The following is a 19,498-nucleotide window of genomic DNA, read 5'->3' on the forward strand; positions in this document are numbered from 1 at the left end:
TATTTTTTAAAAACTATTAGACAATTAATTATTTTTCATAATCACTGCTCATCTTCCTACTACTTAATTTGGAACTATTTTGTGAACTATAATTACCATTAAAAGAAGTAAATAATCTCAAAAAAAGGGAAAGGTAAAAGAAAGAAAAGAAGAAGATAATTTCAGAACAACTTTGTTGAAGTCGCAGAGACAATGTCAAAGGTGCTGCTCCAAAACAGGCAACGACAAGGTCAGTAAGATCCCGTTACAGAACGCCTCATGTTGATCAGTTTAGCCGGCCATGACCAGGAGAATGAAGCTCGAGCAGAGTGCGATTAGGAAGCAAAATTAAACTTCTTTGTGCTGACTTGTGTGTCGAATTCAAGCGGGAGAATATGATGAGCTCAATTCGAAGAGCTTGAAAAGAATGCGCAGGGAGTGGAGCAATGAGCTATTGGGAGCGAAGAGAGACCGAAGAGACGCCGGCGGTGAAGAGAGCAGCATAATCGACAAAAAAACTTGTTCTCAATCTATAAGGAGCTCAGTCTCAAGCAAAGCAAACGAACCATTTGCTGATTGCTCTGTTTTAACGTATTTTTCTGAAACTTCCAGTGGAACAGATGCGAAAAGTAGCGAAGCAGCAAAGCGTGCAGAGGAAACAAGGAACCTCGGTTTCCTCTTCTCCGAGGTGACCTGCGCAAGAGCAGATTGAAGAAGGCAGGCACGCCTTCCTCTCAAGAACCACGCGAAAAGGAATAACTTACTTTGATCATCACGCACATCCAAAGAAAGTACTCTTCTTTGTCCGTATATATATGATTTCATCCGTCGGTCAAATCATTCGAAGGTAAAAAAAGAAAGCCCGATGGAGAGATCGCCGTCTTCCGTCCCCGAACAGCGCCTCTTCGTGGATTTTGTTCCTTTAGATCGAGTGGTTTCATCAAATGAAGCAGAGTTCTTCATCGTTGAACTCCCAGGCATGCAATGCATGCATTATACACCTTTTATCTGTTCTTGCAGTACGTACTTGGTCATCTTTTGATCTCCTCAATTCTATGTGCAGGTTTTAGGAAGGAGCATATCGATGTCCGCATCGACGACTTCGGCAACCTAAAGATCACCGGAGAACGCCCACTTAACGGAAACCGATGGAGCCGCTTCGTCAAGAATTTCCAAGTGCCGGATCACTGTAACGCCAGCGAGATCAGGGCCAAGGTTGAGAACGGCCTCCTCCAGATCGAACTTCCGAAATTTGGCACCCAAGGTGACACCGCAAAACTGGAAGCTTCGCCGGAGACGAGAGACGATGGTCGCGAAAGTGGTCTGCGACAAAGGACCAAGTCGAGAACGACGGAGCCAGTTGGTAGCACCGGTCAGCCATTAATGGAAGATAAGAAGATGACAGAAGAGAAGCGCGAAGAAATGGCAGAAACGGGGAAGGAATTGCAATGTGAATTCCGCAGACGCAGTAGGATCACAATCATCGGAATTCTAATCACTGTGGCCTTGGTGGGAACAGGAATCTACCTGTGGTATAAACCGATCGAGAGAATGAAAAATTAAAATGCCATTGAAGCTGGAGCATTACTTGTATCGAATGTAATTTGATTAAACAGAAAGGAAGAACATCAAGAATAAGCAGACATGCAAACAATTGTGTTCTTGTTGGATCATGGATCACACTATACATGATCTCCTACGTAATAGGATCATTGTAAATTTTGAGACCTAACCTAATAAATTTAATTAAAAGGCATCAACTAAGGAGCAAAAGATCTCTTCAAAACAACCACAAATAAGGTGATTGTTTAATTTTGAACACAATTAAATTAAATCCTCAATCTAATTAAAATTTGCCCCTTTGTTACTCCAGTCCAATTAATTAGAACCCAATTGAATTGTGTAAAAATCCATTTTTAGTTAATATATTTTATGCAATTTGATTTTTCTTTTGTTATTGGTTGTATAAGAATTAACCTTCATTATTTGGGTTGGGTTCATGCACCATTCTCATATACGATGAGTTCATACATATTTGTTCAATTGGTGTTTGAAATTTATGAACTTTGCTATCGTAAAAACATATTTGTTTAATTGGTGTTTGAAAAGAAAGTCAATTTTCTTTTCTGAATCCAGCAAAAGTTGACATTTAGCTTCGATAAGCATATAGCATTTGTTCAATAAAAGATATATCACGGACCTTTTTCTCATATTAATCAGATTCTCATGCAGATCCAAACACGTTAAATTAAGGATGACTTTATTCCTACAGTAAAGTGAACACCAGCTAAGGTAGTTCCAGACATGAAGTTTCAGGTGACCTAAACTTGACAATCAACCAAATTAAGGGAATATATATCTTCCTTCTCCCAAGCAAAGCCCTTCATTCCATGCATTCAAATATCAACAACCTCCTAGAGTTCGCCAAAGTTACAGAAATGGAAGCCAAATCATCTCTGCGTACTTTCACTCAGTGCTTTCCTCCCTGCGAATGGATTAAATGGGGAGAACTCGACGCGCTGCTCGTCGACGTCTCAGGCAATTGCTACTGTTCTCTCCATCGTCTCTCCTTTGATTCATGAACTTTTAACACCTCTCCATGTTCCAATTCAGGTCTGGGATTCGAGAAGGAAGACCTCAAGGTTCAAGCCGACACATCAGGGAAACTGAGTGTGAGCGGAGAGCGCGCTGTAGAAGGCAATCGATGGCTTCGGTTCCTGAAGACCTTCCAACTTCCCAAGGAGTGCAACGTGAGGGAGATCCAGGCCAACCTGGACAAGGAGACTCTCTACGTGCTTCTGCCAAAACCTGCAGATAAAATGGTGAAAGGGAGAGGAGGTGGAGGCGTTTTGAGGGATCCGAGGAAGCGCAAGACGTTGATTATTAGCACGGTTGTGGTCACTGTGCTCGCAGCAGGGCTGGGAACTTACGTCGCCAGCAAGTTATTGTGATGAAAAAAAAATGCATAATTGTGTCTCTGTTCATGAATTGAATCTCTGAATTGCTTGTGATGAAACGTATCCTTGTGCTTCATAAACTTGACGAAGATTACTCCTTTTGTATCGATGTTAAATCCCTCAACATCCATCCACTGCAACCGCGAGCTTACGGTCTCGAAGGTGGCCGTGATTATCAGTCCGGCGAGGCCGCGAGTTCGTGACCTCCGTGGCCGCGATTTCAAGTTCGTGGGAGAGTTGCAAGGGCCGCGAAAAAAACAGGAGAAAAAAATAGTATTATTATTATTATTAATATATTATATATATATATATATATTATTTTTTTAAAAAAAGGGGACTCATAATCGAGTCCGTCCGGTCCGAATCTGCGTTTTCAGGTTAAAGGGCCCCTCTCGCCGGCGCTGCTAAACCCTAACTGGGGGACTCCTGCTTCTCCTTTGTGCCAAATTTCCGACATCGGGGTTCCGGCAGTGCTAAGGTTGGTCGCCATGGCCCCATGAAATAATGTATCGCGGAATAGGGTATGGTGTCGGTTTGCTTCTGAGGCGTGAGCGGTGCGGAGCAACACTACTGAATCGCAAGTTCGGAGCTTTATCTTTCCTCTTACAGCGATCGGTCCGTGCGAGTGCTGGGGATGTTACTTCTAAATGCTGTATTCGGTGGGAGAGGGGTTTCTGCGGCTATGCAGTGGAGCAGTTCTCCGACGATGAATATGAGTGCGAGTTCGATAACCAACAGGTAAGAATTGCTGTGAATGAGGAGGCTTTGGATGATTTTGGTTAATTTACTTGCTTTAAGTATTGGTAAAGTTGATTCGTTTGCCTGCTTGATGTCATTTTCTGATGGAACCTAGCGTGTATAACACGGGCAATTAAATTTCGACTTGTTTAATTTAACTAGTGCTGGAGACTTGAATAGAAAATAAAAAAAGAGAGACATTTTTCTATTAAAAATCTGTTCAGTTTTGATATAGTTACTATCTACAGCCTTCTTCTTCAGTGGCTAACATTGATGAATGGAGATGGAAACTTAGTTTGCTTTTACGTAACCCAGAAGAACAAGAGATTGTTTCCAGAGACAAAAGAGATCGGCGAGATTATGAACAAATATCCAATATTGCAAAAATAATGGGTCTTTACAGGTTAGAAATGTTATGATATTTTCCCTAGTATTCTTTGTATGCTGACAAAACAATGACACATCGCTATGTTGTTGCTAATGCATGTCTTTTCATTCACGTAGTGAACTATATGGAAAGGTAGTGGTTGCCAGCAAGGTCCCTCTACCTAATTATAGACCTGATCTTGATGATAAGCGGCCACAAAGAGAAGTAGGTGTTGTAGCATTGGTTAGAAACAGATATCATTGTGTCTGAACTATCTAGCCCACTGTTCTCAAACGATATCTGTGCTTGTAATGCAGGTGGTGATTCCTCTTAGCTTGCAGAGGAGGGTTGAGGGCCTCCTGCAAGACCATGTTGATAAGATGCTGTTAACATCTAACAAGGTCAACAGTGAATTGGAAAACAACTCTTCCAGCAAGGTGGTGGAGGATGATGAACCATGTGAAAGCCAAGAACCTTTGGTTGACGGGTCGGTTATGGAAAAGATTCTACAGAGAAAGAGTAACCGAATGAGAAATATGCAGATAACTTGGCAGGTCGATCATTTCTCCTTAGCATGTCTGCCATATAAAATTGTTTCTTTATCTTAGAAGAAGATATTTTCTGCCACCATTGTATTTATCTTGTGTTTTTTCAGAATATTCTTGTTCAGTACAGATGGTGTGATCATGATTTATAATGTCGAGCCGGTCGACAGGTGGAATTATTGTATCACCTGTCGATCGACACACGAAACATTCTCAATATAGCAATAGGCGAACATCATGTATGGGTTTTGTGGTGTTGGCAAGGTCGTGTGAGCGTCCTACAACCTTATCGATGATTGCATGAGGGTTCCACATTTCTGTAGCGTCGGCGGGGTTATGTGCTTATTTTGACTTTTGCGAAGCTTCTTTGTGTTCTGACTTTCCACTCAAGAGGATCACACAAGTGTCATCAAGGTTGCACAATGTCGGGCAAGGGTTTGGCACTTTGGCAAGATCTCATGAGCTTCTCCTCTTCCTTTGCATACTGAAATTTCCTTGTTGTTTGTCTTCTCTTGGCTTCGCTGCGGCATCCTGAAATGGAGAAGATGATAATCTCTTTCTCCTCCTTCCCCATTCGCCTCTCTTCCTTTTCCTCCTCCATGCCACTAACACAGGATCTTGGCAAGCTCCAGTGCAACATGAAACTGGCTAGGGGATCGAAACACTAACTTAAAATGAGATTTCAAATCATGGGTATAATAACTATTCTCAAGCATGGTTAGATATTTACTTCTTTAGGAGTCTATAACACTAATTGTTTCACTTGAAATAGAAATATAGCTATTCTTCTTGAGTTGTGTCAAGTTCTAAAAGAGTGTATGCAGGCATAGTTCAAAGTCCTATTGCGTTCTGGTTGGCAGTTGCGACATTTCATTCCACCTGCCAATGTCATGTAGAACAGATGACACTCACAAACACCTTTGCACACATGACACATGTTCCCTCCTCCCCCTTCTCCTTCACATAGTGGCACACACATGAAACCTCCTCTCCTTCCCCCCTTCTCCATTATAAGTGCTCGTCTCAACTCCTCTTTTCTTCTTCCTTTGACACCAACACTGACATTCTTCCTTGGTTCCTCTTTTCCTCCCCTTTTCTCCTCCTTTAGCACACATCTTGCACAAATACAACAATGACAGCACTGCCTCAAGCTGACCAGGGACCAACACCTTGGCTCAGGTTGAGATTTCAATCCTTGTATGCATGTAGCCGAGGACAAATTGTTGCTTATTTAGCAAAATTGTTTTAACCTAATTAATATTTAAAAATGGTTTATTCTATATGACCTTATGCAACGATACGTGGATATCATGCAGGCCCTCATTGCATAACCTTATGCAGAGGTTTTCTAAAACAATGCTGCAAGTTTATCGAACTTCTAAATTTTCATTGCTAATAAACATAATTCCATTTTGTGGTAGTTTATCTGACTTTATTGTAGCTAAAACTGTATCCATTTCTTAAAACTAAGGTTTCCACATACTGTGGCTAGAAAAACATTTGGTTTATATTGGGCATGAAGTTTTCTCTACACAAATTTAAATCGCATTCATTTAATTTATTGCATTATGTATAGACATTAGTTTTATGTGCATCAAAGAAATGATGTGATGGCCAATTTTTGACAGGAATCACCTGAAGGTGTAAAGATGCTGAATTTTAGAAAATCCCTTCCAGCATTCAAGGAGAAGGACAGATTACTGTCTGCTATCGCCCGCAACCAGGTTTGAATTTTTGGTTAGTGTGCACGATAGAAACTTTTCCCATCTAAATGTTTTGCAGTTTAACTTGTTTTCATTTTCTCATGTTTGGGTTTTGTGAATAAAAGGAAAACATTGTAGTGCTAAAAAACTGTGTGGATTCTGCGTGGGTTCTGTGAATAAAAGGAAAACATTGAAAAAGATGTTTGTTGCATTTAGTTGGTTCGTAACAGCTTCTTGCTTACAAGTAGCAAGTGCATGCTAACGCAAACATTGCCAAATCAAATGACAGTTATCAGTATGTTTTATGATACTCCATAATTGTTTGCAAGAACATTTCTCTTACTGACTATCATGTCACTCCATTTTAATTTTTTAAAGCACAAAATAGAACTATTTCTTTATAGACCATTAAGATATTTCATATTTGACACATTTTTTAATCACTTTTATAACGTAAGTTGATGTTTATAATGTCAATTGACGTCACAAAAGCATATAAAACAATTGATGCGAACAATCTAAAAAAACAGATAGAAGAATATTGGAGGTCAAATAGTGCACTGCCAAAAAGAAGAGTGGAGAAACCCAACTTGAAATTTGAAATCAATTCCCCTCTTCTTCCTATGAATAATAGTTTATCTTGAGAGAGGGAGGTTGGCTTTAGTTATAATACAAGGTCTTAGAACAAAGTAGTTTTTCTATTAGGTAAGCATTAAATTGTATTAAGTACCATGCATTAAATTAATTAAAATTTCAAATTAACTGAAAATAAAAATATTTTAATCATTTAGGCTCCAAAATTTGAACTTGATTATAAAATTCGAAATTAATTAAAAATATAAACATTCAACCATTTAGGTTCCAAATTTGAATTTGAATTTAATTAAATATAGAAAGCTTAATAATCATGAAACTCCAATATTTGAATTTTAAACATAAAACTTATATTTAACTAAAACTGGAAGATAGTTTGAGCATTGGACTTCAAAATTTGAAATAGAGAGTTACTTGTCTGTCTTTTCTTTTATCACTCAATGGACTTATGGTACCCCTCGATTATTATCCATAAGTTTGTTGACAAGTGAATTTTTGAAGAATAAGGCGTGTGTACTCATCATTTGGTGCTTATCTATCAGGTGATAGTAATTTCTGGGGAAACTGGTTGTGGTAAAACAACTCAACTTCCTCAATATGTACTAGAATCTGAGATAGAATCTGGCCGTGGAGCATTTTGTAATATCATCTGCACTCAGCCACGAAGGATATCTGCTATGGCTGTTGCAGAAAGAGTTTCAACTGAAAGAGGGGAGAATCTTGGTGAGACAGTAAGTCTCTTTCCATACTTACCTAGTTTGCTTTGGCAAGAGATATTTAATAATTATTGTGCTTTTTGAAAATTCCTTTACAAGCTTTGTTCTAGACATTGGTTTTTGTGATAGGTTGGTTACAAAGTTCGATTAGAGGGAATCAAAGGAAAAAATACACATCTTCTATTTTGTACCAGTGGTATTTTGTTAAGAAGATTGCTGGGGGACCGAAATTTGAATGGTGTAACTCATGTTTTTGTTGATGAAATTCATGAACGAGGCATGAATGAAGGTGTGTCTTCCACATTACACAAATACAAAGGCTTTCATCTTTTGCACAAGCTATTTCAGTTGTTTGTTGCAAGATTGCATGTACTTATTTGACATGTGCAGATTTTTTGTTGATCGTGTTAAAGGACCTTCTTCCACGTCGTCGTGATTTGAGGTTGATTTTGATGAGCGCGACTCTAAATGCTGAATTATTTTCAAGTTACTTTGGTGGGGCACCAACAATCCACATTCCTGTAAGCTGTGTTGTGTTAATCTTTGGTTTTTGAATGCCCATCATTCTCTTTATCTATTTGAAGAATTGCAAAATACTCATACTTCTGAAACGTTCTTGGTCTCCCTTACTCTGAATTGTGATTCATTTCGAGGCTATGATTTAAGGGAACTATTGTGAAGTGAAGATGGCAAAAATAATCAGCCTTATATTGCTTACTCAACTTTCAGCACCATAAAAATTAAGTAGATTATTTATGGCATTTTCTATAGAATTGTTTTCATTAGTATTCCATAGTGTTCTAAATATTAGCAAGAAACTGAGTTTAATTGTTTTATTTGTGTTGAAAAACTTTATGAAGTGTATCAGAAAGTGTGCACATAGTAGTTTCTGCAATTTGTACTTATCAATTTGTGAATCGAAAATTACCCAGCATTTAGTATTGATCCTTTTCTAAATGCAAATATTTCCTTTTTTTTTGGAGGATGTTACCAATTATTTTCTACTTCATAAGTTCATCAGCTGTGAATAAATACCTATATCAAAACGTACTTCTCATGACATTTTCAAGGAACAGCATGTTTGCTTTGTGTCTTTTAAAACCAAATTCTGCTTTAGGGCTTCACCTATCCTGTAAGGGCACACTTTCTTGAAGATATTCTTGAGAAGACTGGATACAAGCTGACTTCTTTCAACCAAATTGATGACTATGGCCAAGAGAAATTGTGGAAGACACAGAGGCAGCTGATGCCGCGGAAAAGGAAAAATCAGATTACTTCTCTTGTCGAGGTACTACTACTGTTTGCAAGAATCTTATGCAAATGCAGTTCTTACGTGGTGCTACATTCTGTTTGCAGGAAGCTCTTAAAAATTCAAATTTTGATGGCTACAGTTCCAGAGCACGTGATTCTTTGGCCTCTTGGACACCAGATTGTATAGGTTTTAACCTTATCGAGGCTATTCTATGTTATATATGCCGGAAGGAGCAGCCAGGTGCCGTGCTTGTGTTTATGACTGGCTGGGACGACATTAGTTGCTTGAGGGATCAGCTGAGGGCTCATCCTCTTTTAGGAGATCCTAACAGGGTATTGGTAATTGCATGTCATGGTTCAATGGCAACTTCTGAACAGGTGATTTTTGTGATCATGATTTTGTCTGTTTCTTAATTTGTTTTCTGTTTTGCTCCTTGTAAAATGTCCATATGATTTTCATTATGTCTTATCTAAGTAATTGTTCACTTCATTGTCAAGGTGTTAAGAATGTAAATGCATTGTGTAGACTCAGTTCTTACTGAACAAACTTTTTTATAGATCAATCACAATAGACATGGTATTGGAAAAGAGTTCTTGTGTTTGGATTGTGCTATGTTAGTAATAGATCTCCAATTAAGTTGAGTTAGCCAACATGTTGGGCTTGGCCCAGTTCACTCGGGCCCATCAACCTGGACTGGAGGAGAGTATTAAGATTATAAATGTATAGTCTTCTAATTTGTCAATGGTCAGTCAGTTGAATTCAACACCAATAATTTTTCCATATATGAGAATTTCTTTTTATTTTTTTCTTTAAAAAGTTATTCGAACATTACTGCAACTTAATTTCTGTTTCTGCATTTTTCTGTGTGTTCGTGCAAGGTGTGTATATATTGTCTTTATAGTGTCACAACTATTGTGTCAGAATTGGGTTGGAAATGAGAAATTGAGGTAATTGTATGAAAAGCCATCCAGCTTAAGTCAATTCTCTCATGGTTTTTATGAACTCTCTACACGTAGGCGTTCACTTATAATTCTGCCCAATATTCTGTCAAATGTGAAGCAAGCTAGAAAGTAATTGTGAATGAAAGAAGACATGCAGGAATTTCTTGGTTGGATTGAATTATCTCAGGGAGTCTTAATGACACCCTTATTGCAGTTTACCAGGAGATCCTTATATGCTACTATTGGCCTCCTGATGTAAAATAGTTTTCCAATAGAAAACTAGGAGATCATATTTGACCCTTTGTCTAGAATTGACTGATCAATCAGTTACATGTTTGCAATTCCTTCCCTCTTAATTGGTTTTATTAAATTAAGAGAATATTCCCATCTCATTTTGATGCTGCATTTCTCTTCTAATATCTTATTCTTTATGATATTTCTAGAAACTCATTTTTGAAAAGCCTCCACCAAATGTGCGAAAGGTAGTCCTAGCTACAAACATGGCAGAAGCAAGTATTACCATAAACGATATCGTCTTTGTTGTAGACTGTGGCAAAGCAAAGGAGACTACATATGACGCTTTGAACAATACACCTTGCTTGCTGCCATCCTGGATTTCTAAAGCTTCTGCCCGTCAAGTGAGATACTTTCCTTCAACATTTATCATTTTATGTCTCTTGGATATGTTTTATTTAATGATTTTAACGTTTAGATTATGTTCATTATGATTTCCAATTTATTCTTGAATGAATTAAATTATTTATCTATCAGCAAATTTGAATTTAGAATGATAGCATATAATGTTCCAGTCGGCCCTGGATTTCCATGTTTATACCCATCAAGAGAGATATCCCACTTCAAGATTTGTCATTTTACATCTCTTATCTGTTATTTATTTATTTTTTTCAGTGGGTTAGATTTGATGATTCCCATCCTAATCTTAAATTCATTAAAACTGCTTATCAGCAACTTTCGGATTTTAAAATGACAGCATAGAATATACCACTTGGACTTGGGTTTAAAATCCCCCACCTGTGTTAGTTGTCATTGGATTCATGACACATTTAAATTGTCACTGGTATTGTTGTTCTGCTCGCTTTAATTTATTCTTTCCAATCATTTTCAGAGAAGAGGTAGGGCTGGACGTGTGCAACCAGGGGAATGCTATCATCTCTATCCTAGATGTGTATATGATGCCTTTGCAGAATATCAACTTCCTGAGCTGCTGCGAACTCCATTGAATTCATTATGTTTGCAAATAAAAAGCTTGCAAGTTGGTAGCATAGGAGACTTCTTGTCAGCTTCTTTGCAGCCCCCAGAATCTCTCGCTGTAAGTATTGCAATTTGCAACCTAATTACTGAAACTAAACAGGCGAAACCTGCATTTTAGCTGGAATCCTTTCTTTTCCTTTCATTATTCTTCTGAAGTTATTTGCAAATACTAGTTCAATAAATTAAAATTCTCACTTGCAAAATCTGCTACAATTGATTAGTTTTTAAATTTTGTGATTCAGAAAAATTAGTGTGCAATCATATTAATTATATTATTTATGAAGTTCACTGAACTATACTTAAGACCTGTCCTCCACAAATTTCAAATTTGTAAGCCTGCTATGTTTGATTGCCCAACTGAATTGCCAGCTTCATTTTGTGCATTTCTGTGACAATTACATGGTCCCCAAATCCTGTGCACATTGAGTGTTCATTTAGAGTAGTAGAGTCCTGAATGAACCAAAAGTACGGAGATTACATGGCACTCTGTGATGATTTCCCCCCTTTTTCTTTTTAAAAATATAATCTTATTGAAGATGTGTATTTTTTGTGCTTCTGCAAAGTTTCATGGTTCTGAGTTCAGTCATGGCTTTTACCAAGATAATCTGTACTCTCTACCATGATGAAAGTTGAGCAATGTTATCCTTTTTTCCTTTTTGTTTTATCTCTTTTCAAAAGCTTTGAACAATGTTTGTACTATCTAGTGTCACGTCTCCAACTGGTGGTTAATGTTCTTGCTTTCCAAAATAAGAATATGGTTCCTTCTAGTTCAGTACAGAAGTGAGTTAAAATACTGGATTAATACAGGTCCAAAATGCTGTTGAATTCCTGAAGAAGATTGGAGCTCTAGATGGGCAAGAGAATCTTACAAATCTTGGTATGGAGTAAAATGATGTTATCTTGAGATTGTTTGGATTTCAAATCTCTTGAAATTCAGTTTTTTATTTTTGTTTCATGTAGGTCGATATCTATCAATGCTTCCAGTTGATCCGAAGCTAGGAAAGATGCTTATTATGGGTGCCGTTTTTCGGTGTGTTGACCCAGTTCTTACAGTAGTATCTGGTCTAAGTGTTAGAGACCCTTTCTTATTACCACAGGACAAGAAGGATGTGAGTTCCCTTCTCTAGTGGGATGACAAAGGATTATAATTATTTGGTTTAATGTTTTATATTTTAGTTATTTTTTGGAATTCAACTAATCCTTGGAGCAATGTTTTTGTCAAATCTTATCGATTCTTCATTATTCTATAAGCACATTGATTGGTTATACTTTTTCTAATTTTTAAAAATTGTTATTACCCCTGTGCATAGTGGAAAGATATTTAGTCCTCCATGACTTTTTCTTAGCACACATGAAAAGATGGATTATTCATGGTTGCACGAATGGTCATTCAGCTTCTTTTCTTCAGTTGGCAGGAACTGCAAAATCACGATTCTCAGCAAAGGATTACAGTGATCATATGGCTCTTGTTCGTGCATACGAGGGATGGAAAGATGCAGAGAGAGAAGGATCAACATATGAATACTGCTGGAGGAACTTTCTTTCAACACAAACTCTTCAAGCAATTCATTCTCTGAGGAAGCAATTTAGCTTTATTCTAAAAGATGCTGGTCTAGTAGATACAGACTCCAGCATCAGTAACAGCTTGAGCCATAACCAGTCACTGGTTCGAGCTATTATATGCTCCGGGTTGTTCCCAGGGATAGCTTCAGTAGTGGTAAATAAATGGTCACTTCTTTGGTAGATGTTTGTGCAATTTTCTCCTATTTAAGCTTCAGATCTTTTTCTTCTTGTTATGCTCACGCAGCACAGAGAGAAGTCTATGTCTTTCAAAACCATGGATGATGGCCAGGTTTTACTTTATGCTGTAAGTACAAAGCTTTAGTTAATCATTTTTTAAGCACATGATAGATTCAATTCTTTCAGCTTCATAAGTTTGGCTTTTGACGTATTTTAGGAACTCATGTGCATTCAGATATAAACTAAAACGCAGCATGCTAATGCTCGCTATTGTTAACTATAAATATAAGCAAATTTTTTATTATGAACCTTCTTGTTCTATTGACCTTAGACATTATTTTCTTTTGAATGTCATGTACTTGCTTATGGAATCTAAAATTGTTACACAGAACTCTGTGAATGCAAAGTACCAGACAATCCCATATCCCTGGTTGGTCTTTGGCGAGAAGGTGAAAGTCAACACTGTTTTTATTCGCGATTCAACAGGCGTGTCCGACTCAATATTGATCTTATTTGGTGGATCTCTTGTGAGAGGAGAAGTGGTATTTCTCTCCCTGGATTGAAATTGTTTTTGGAGTTACTGTTTCTTATAATTGGTTTTTAGCTGATTGGAATTTTATGACTAACTAGTCCGGGCACCTAAAGATGTTGGATGGCTACATTGATTTTTTTATGGATCCAAATTTAATCGATTGCTACTGGAGCCTCAAGACGGAACTCGATAAGCTTGTCCTGAGAAAGGTATAATAACCCAAATTTAGCTGCTTCTCTAGTTGCCTATAATAGTTTCTTATATTATAATTTGATAGACGAGATGTTTACGTTTACACAATCACTATTCATTCCATTATTGCATTTTGTTATTCGTCGAAAAATTTACTGGAATATCTCTGATGCTTTCCGTTCAGCTTGAAGATCCAAAAATTGATATCCACAAAGAAGGCAAGTACCTAATGCTTGCCGTTCAGGAGCTTGTTTCGGGAGACCTGTGCGAAGGAAGATTTGTGTTTGGAAGAGAAACAAGAAGGACCAGATCTTCCAGCAACGAGAATAAGAAGAATGATCTTGTGAAGAACGTCACCAACCCAAAGAGCTTGCTACAGACATTACTGTCGAGGGCTGGTCACACTCCTCCGAGGTACAAGACGAAGCACTTGAAGACCAACGAGTTCCGTGCGATAGTGGAATTTAAGGGGATGCAATTTGTTGGAAAGCCAAAGAAATGCAAACAGTTTGCCGAGAGGGATGCTGCTATAGAAGGTCTGGCATGGTTGACACACACTTCTGACAAGAGACACCGGCATGAAGGTGATGAAGACTCCGAGATCGATCTCACAGACGATATGCTGAAGCTTTTAAGCAAACCTCGGCGAAAGAAGTCGAAGCATCATCGCTAAGGCTACGATGGTTTGCATAACACTTGATAACAAAGGCCCTGTATAACTGAAATTTGCCTGGTTCCTTGAGGATTCAGCGAGGGAAGGTGGATGAGAATGAGATAGTAAATGGATAAATCTTGTATTTCGTAGCTCAAAGAAGAGGAATACTACCATGTATTTTTTTTAAATTTATTTATAGTATAAATCTTGTATTTCAAGAATGAGATAGCAAATGGATAAATCTTGTATTTATCACTTGTTTCATATTGCAAATGGAATTTAACTACGAGGTTGGTGTGGTTGATGCAAATTTTAAAACTACGAGGACATTTCAAGGAAAATAGAACCTACAGAATCTAAATGAAAATTCTTCCAAAACATCAACGGCTATTTTTCCGCTCCAAGGAAATTGGAAAGGCTTTAACGGCGGATGTTCACAAGATTGCCATTTTCCGCCGCTTTCCTCATCTGGTATTAAAGATGAGGGTGTTATTGTAAATTGATCAAACTATCAGGAGCTCTTGAACTTTTCTCCACTGTTCTAATTTGACAGGTTTCCAAATTTATTTATTACACCTAAAATTATATTAAATTGAATTGGTCTAAAAAAGAATTATAAAAAGTAATTATTTTGATTACTAGGGGGGAGTGTAGAAAAAAGCGTACCAGCTTCGGCACCTTCCCACTCTGCTTTAAGAACCCAACGGCCGGCGTCCAGGCGCTCCGACGAAGGCGAAACCTCCTCCTCCTCCATTTCTTTTCACCGGCTGTCGAATTCAGACCCTTGATATTCATGCGCCTCTTTCTCCCCTTGCCCTCCAATTCATGAACGAAGAACCGACCTCCACCTCCCCACTGAAGGACGAGGCGGACAGTCTCCGAGTGGTGGTCTCCGAACCCCTCGCTTACTCCGAATCCAAGGCGTCTGCACGCTCCAGAATCATTCCCTCCGGTGAGGACTTGCGTTTCTTTAACAACACTGGTGGCTTCAAGTTCCCTCTGAAGGAAATCGGGGAAGCTGAATCCTCCTCGAGGGGTATGGATAATATTTTTGGGATCAAGAAGCCTCCAAGGTTCCCTGAGGATCTTGACGATGCCTCTGACTCGCCAGTTGTCCTCAACGTCGAGTTTCGTGGTCGTCTTGTGATCTCTATGGATGAGTTCAAAAAGTCGAGGGAGGAAAAGGAAGCGGAAGGTGCGAAAGATGCAGCAATGGGGTTGAAGCTGGAGGGCGAGTTTAAGTCTGTTGATAGAATGAAAATGGTGAATAATAGTGAACGCAACGCGGAGAAACATGAGACCGTCTCTGCATCAGGCTCTTCTGTCAATGTGGCCATGTTGGATAAGAGGACGAAAGCGGTTCCTCCGAAGGTACCATTTCACATTCCCACCATTCGGCGTCCACAGGACGAATATAACATACGAGTGAATAACAAGAACGAGCCGTTTCGACATGTATGTTTGGACACAGGCGATGGAAATCTGATTCATCCACTGGTTAGTCGTTTGGGATTTCGTTTTTTTCCCCCATATTTCACTTCTCCATCTTTGATAATTAGCATGTACTCATGAATATCAGTTTATTTTTGCAACTACTTATTCATTGTTTGGAAGTAAAACCTTCTAGTCTTATATCAGGGATTCTTTTTTTTGAAAAATAAATAATTCATGTGAGGTTCTATGCCTGCTACTAGTAAATATTTGCACGAATATATTCTATTGGTTAATTACCAGCTATATTTTGTTTCATAGTTTCACTTTATTCCCCTATAAGCAGGTGAAGCTTTCTGTTGTGGACTTTGTTGATAGAAAGTCTGGAAGTGAGCCAGTAGAACCGCTTCATCTCGAGTCTACCCCATTTAAGCTGGTGGAAACTCAGGATGACTTAAGAATGGTAGCTGCTAAGCTTCAGGATGTAGATGAATTTGCGGTCAGTACCAGCCAGAAGTTTTCTTATTAACTCATTCTTGTTTTTAGTATGATACTTTCGTATTACGAAAAAGAAAATTTCTTTTTGGTGGTCAGTGCTGTAGTTGCCATCCATGTGTGTTAAAGTGCTAATATTCTTTATCATTTAGGATAATGATTAATTTAGCAGACAACCATCACAAATAATCTGTCCTTTCTCAGCTAAAAGTTTGATCATGCCAATTAATTATGGATGCTATCAGAGTTCAAGAACTTGGATGCGTATAGTACCAAATCATGTCCCTTCTCAATCTTACTCTCCCGAGCATATTAGCATTGTGTACTTATTCTATCCTCTAGTTATTTCTACCAAGAAAATAACTTGAGTAACTTGGAGTTATATAATATTCTTCTGAGAAAAACTAGCTCAAACTATCTCTACCTTGTTTGTGTTTATGTAATTGAAGCAAGATTATATGTCTTAGCTTTGAAGGGACATATATGAAAACTTATCCTTGCTTCCATGCCCTAGTTTTCTTTCCTTTTTAGAAAATAACTTTAGTATTCTTGGAAGAATGTTTAGACTGATAGTGAAAGATTTCTTTCTTGATTTGTCTTTCATCTTAGCTTGAATAGTTTACTTTTACTTCCTTTTTCTGAATGTATAAAAATGCAGCGGTTGTTAATGTTTCTCTTTTGAAGGCAAGTTTACTGAAGAAACCATGCACTAGATGATATGGGATTATCTGATGTTTTTAGCATTATATGTTCGAACATATGCTTCAGAAACAATTTTACTTTCAAAAACTGAATTTCAGTACTATGTTTTGAATGTCCTTTTGAATTCCAGGTGGATTTAGAACACAATCAGTACAGATCATTTCTGGGGCTAACCTGTTTGATGCAAATATCTACAAGAGATGAAGACTTTGTAATTGACACCCTCAAGTTACGAATATATGTTGGGCAATACTTGAGAGAAGTTTTCAAGGACCATTCAAAGAGAAAGGTAGTTTTTATTTTGCATCAAAAACTGATTAAACTTAACATCTTGGTCAGCCTATCTGTCGTGTTTACCTTTCTTCCTTTAGGTAATGCATGGGGCTGATCGTGACATCTTATGGTTGCAACGGGATTTTAGCATATATGTATGCAACCTTTTTGATACTGGACAGGTAGTCATTTCACCAGGTCTTTCAGTTAGGCTAGATTTGAAGTCTTGCATTAGAACTATGCACAACCTTTGCTTGGATATATTTGTTTATCCTTCCCTCCACCTTAAGATCATAACCTTCCTAGTTAGCTTTATGGTCATTTGTCATTCAGGTGTTATCATGGTACTTCTAGGACAGTAAATCTCCCTACTACACGACTAATACTTGTATACTATGTACTAGAGTATTACAAATCCTGGAGGTTAGATGTGCTTATGATTACGTACATGAAGTCCTTGCTCTCTAGGCTGTTACTGCTCTCTTTCACTTTATACAGGCATCAAGGGTATTGCAAATGGAAAGAAACAGTTTAGAGTATCTTTTGCATCACTTCTGTGGAGTTGAGGCAAACAAGGAGTAGTTTTTTTGGCCTTCTATTTAAAAATTTTATATCATAATTCTACAGTCGCGTTAGTTGACCATTCACATCAAACAAATAAAATGTGAGTTGTTACTATGCAGCTACCAGAATGCTGATTGGAGATTACGCCCTATTCCAGATGAAATGCTCAAGTATTAGTATGAACTTATCTTTCCATACCATTTTTTTGAAACTTATATATATATCTTTCATGTAGGTATGCTAGAGAAGATACACATTACCTTCTATATATATATGACCATATGAAAAGAACATTGTTAGCTGAATCCTCAGATGCAAATGATCTTATATTGGAGGTATATTTTTTATGCAGTCATTTGTACCTGGAGAACTTATGCTTAGTTTATTAAGGATTTATCCATGCACTCTTTTCTGTTATATATCATATGGCACTTGTTACAAATTGTTCTTTTGACTGTGACTACTTAACAGGTCTACAAGCGTAGTAGTACAATCTGCATGCAACTTTACAAGAAAGAAATTTTTACTGATACATCATTTCTTAGCATTTATGGGTTGGCAGTAGAATTCCTACCCTCTCTTTAATTTGTAATTGCTGTCTTTTTGTAGTGTTAATGCAAAATAAATCAAATTTACCTTCTTTGCAACCTTATCAACAGGTTGCGAGATGCTGATTTAAATGCCATGCAGCTTGCTGTTGCCTCTGTAAGTATATTGCAGAAGATTCCAATTGAAACAGTTTCTGTAGGACAGAGAATCATGAGTTTCTAATCCATGGCCTCAATTCCTCTAGAAACAGAACTACTTGTTATTTGTTTTGTCATTCAAGGTCTTAGTTTTAAAAAAGAGATATGTTCAATAGTTGTGTATTATTGTTTGTCATGTGCATGACTGATCTTATTCCACAAATTGATAACAATTCACAATCATGCTTCTTCAACAGGGTCTTTATCAGTGGAGAGACTATATTGCACGTGTAGAGGACGAGAGTACTGGTTACATATTACCCAATAAAACCCTAATTCAGATTGGTAGATTATGATTTTTTGTTTTTTGTTCTCTTTATTTTTGTTTCTTGAACTTGGCAACTTATCCAATGTGATTGACGCTGTTTGACTGAAAAGCAAAGCAGTTGCCTCGTTCCCCTGAAGCATTAAGGCTGCTGGTGAAGTTTACACGCCCATCCGTTGAAAAGCATATGCATTCAATCATTGGAATTATTAACAGTTCAATCATTCATTCTTCTACTTTTGAGGCGATCGCACAACAACTAAAGGAGGAGCGAATCGAAGCTGTAAGTCATAAGCTTTCTGGATATTAAGAGATTTTCAGTTTACAGAATTCATATTCAGGATGATTCTATATGTACTTGAACATTATTTAGCAATTCTTCTGAGAAATATCTCACCTCTGAAATATTTTTCCCTCCTCTTTCTCCAGCAGGATAAGAATGTGAACCAAGTGGATCAAATTGAACAGTCGCAGCGTCGAGCTTTCCCTCCATCAGACAGCCCAAGGATGCCACCATTCAAGTACAATTGAGGCCTGATTAATTCAGAAAATTTCTGCAAGAGCAAAAACTATGAACTAAGATACGAACTATGAAATGAAATAGATTGGCTGGAGCAAAAACTTTCTTGTCTATATTCATTCCCAAGGATTGATACTGGAAATCTAAAACTCAATAATATCATGAAAGAGGATTATATTTTTATACAGTAGACATGTTGCCAGAGAGCAATTCTTAGTTTCATTTTAAGATTCTGAGCTTTGGGAAATTATTTTGGCAGGTATTCCTTTTTTATCATCATTATTATTATCTATATGGGGATTATTTAGCTAGATTTTTC

At 37.6% G+C, this 19,498-nt stretch overlaps 4 protein-coding genes and 1 pseudogene across 5 annotated transcripts; all 5 read left to right on the forward strand.

Moving 5' to 3' along the window:
- LOC141823002 (DExH-box ATP-dependent RNA helicase DExH3-like) overlaps window positions 1-691 on the forward strand; it is an 11,551-nt pseudogene extending 10,860 nt beyond the window's left edge.
- A 153-nt stretch (window positions 692-844) lies between these two features.
- LOC141822672 (uncharacterized) lies at window positions 845-1,615 on the forward strand. Its single transcript, XM_074710005.1, has 2 exons — window positions 845-956; window positions 1,043-1,615. Exons 1-2 carry the CDS (start codon window positions 845-847, stop codon window positions 1,540-1,542), a joined length of 612 nt encoding a protein of 203 aa, XP_074566106.1. The 3' UTR covers window positions 1,543-1,615.
- Window positions 1,616-2,369: 754 nt separating this feature from the next.
- LOC141823003 (inactive protein RESTRICTED TEV MOVEMENT 2-like) lies at window positions 2,370-2,999 on the forward strand. Its single transcript, XM_074710285.1, has 2 exons — window positions 2,370-2,517; window positions 2,593-2,999. The coding sequence occupies exons 1-2, from the start codon at window positions 2,370-2,372 to the stop codon at window positions 2,928-2,930; spliced, it is 486 nt and encodes a 161-aa protein (XP_074566386.1). The 3' UTR covers window positions 2,931-2,999.
- A 399-nt stretch (window positions 3,000-3,398) lies between these two features.
- LOC141822669 (DExH-box ATP-dependent RNA helicase DExH3-like) lies at window positions 3,399-14,433 on the forward strand. 2 transcript variants are annotated; one of them, XM_074710002.1, is made up of 19 exons: window positions 3,399-3,674; window positions 3,923-4,077; window positions 4,179-4,266; window positions 4,359-4,595; window positions 6,215-6,310; window positions 7,426-7,614; window positions 7,729-7,888; window positions 7,990-8,120; window positions 8,717-8,887; window positions 8,956-9,228; window positions 10,236-10,430; window positions 10,919-11,122; window positions 11,872-11,941; window positions 12,025-12,173; window positions 12,473-12,781; window positions 12,872-12,931; window positions 13,194-13,346; window positions 13,435-13,545; window positions 13,713-14,433. In XM_074710002.1, exons 1-19 carry the CDS (start codon window positions 3,441-3,443, stop codon window positions 14,199-14,201), a joined length of 3,474 nt encoding a protein of 1,157 aa, XP_074566103.1. In that variant the 5' UTR covers window positions 3,399-3,440; the 3' UTR covers window positions 14,202-14,433. The 2 variants fall into 2 exon arrangements, with proteins under 2 accessions (XP_074566103.1, XP_074566104.1); XM_074710003.1 differs by having other exon boundaries at window positions 3,604-3,674; window positions 3,936-4,077.
- Window positions 14,434-15,008: 575 nt separating this feature from the next.
- Window positions 15,009-18,969, forward strand: LOC141823004 (protein RRP6-like 2). The gene is made up of 11 exons (XM_074710286.1): window positions 15,009-15,680; window positions 15,961-16,113; window positions 16,942-17,100; window positions 17,183-17,266; window positions 17,583-17,662; window positions 17,768-17,818; window positions 17,884-17,983; window positions 18,120-18,202; window positions 18,308-18,353; window positions 18,592-18,679; window positions 18,773-18,969. The coding sequence occupies exons 1-11, from the start codon at window positions 15,009-15,011 to the stop codon at window positions 18,967-18,969; spliced, it is 1,713 nt and encodes a 570-aa protein (XP_074566387.1).
- The last annotated feature ends 529 nt before the right edge of the window (window positions 18,970-19,498 follow it).

This window comes from Curcuma longa, chromosome 3, assembly GCF_044706935.1.
Source record: "Curcuma longa cultivar G26 ecotype Majalengka, Jawa Barat chromosome 3, ITB_CL_G26_1.1, whole genome shotgun sequence".
NCBI classification, from domain to species: domain Eukaryota; kingdom Viridiplantae; phylum Streptophyta; class Magnoliopsida; order Zingiberales; family Zingiberaceae; genus Curcuma; species Curcuma longa.

Excerpts from the sequence above, each read along its gene's own strand:
- LOC141822672 (XM_074710005.1), top strand. The coding sequence starts at position 845 with ATGGAGAGATCGCCGTCTTCCGTCCCCGAACAGCGCCTCTTCGTGGAT. Across the intron at positions 957-1,042 it reads CTTCATCGTTGAACTCCCAG|GTTTTAGGAAGGAGCATATC; the intron begins GCATGCAATGCA and ends TTCTATGTGCAG.
- LOC141823003 (XM_074710285.1), top strand. The coding sequence starts at position 2,370 with ATGCATTCAAATATCAACAACCTCCTAGAGTTCGCCAAAGTTACAGAA. Across the intron at positions 2,518-2,592 it reads GCTGCTCGTCGACGTCTCAG|GTCTGGGATTCGAGAAGGAA; the intron begins GCAATTGCTACT and ends GTTCCAATTCAG.
- LOC141822669 (XM_074710002.1), top strand. The coding sequence starts at position 3,441 with ATGTATCGCGGAATAGGGTATGGTGTCGGTTTGCTTCTGAGGCGTGAG. Across the intron at positions 9,229-10,235 it reads CAATGGCAACTTCTGAACAG|AAACTCATTTTTGAAAAGCC; the intron begins GTGATTTTTGTG and ends TGATATTTCTAG. Across the intron at positions 13,347-13,434 it reads CTCTTGTGAGAGGAGAAGTG|TCCGGGCACCTAAAGATGTT; the intron begins GTATTTCTCTCC and ends ATGACTAACTAG.
- LOC141823004 (XM_074710286.1), top strand. The coding sequence starts at position 15,009 with ATGAACGAAGAACCGACCTCCACCTCCCCACTGAAGGACGAGGCGGAC. Across the intron at positions 17,663-17,767 it reads GGAGTTGAGGCAAACAAGGA|CTACCAGAATGCTGATTGGA; the intron begins GTAGTTTTTTTG and ends GTTACTATGCAG. Across the intron at positions 18,680-18,772 it reads TAAAACCCTAATTCAGATTG|CAAAGCAGTTGCCTCGTTCC; the intron begins GTAGATTATGAT and ends TTGACTGAAAAG.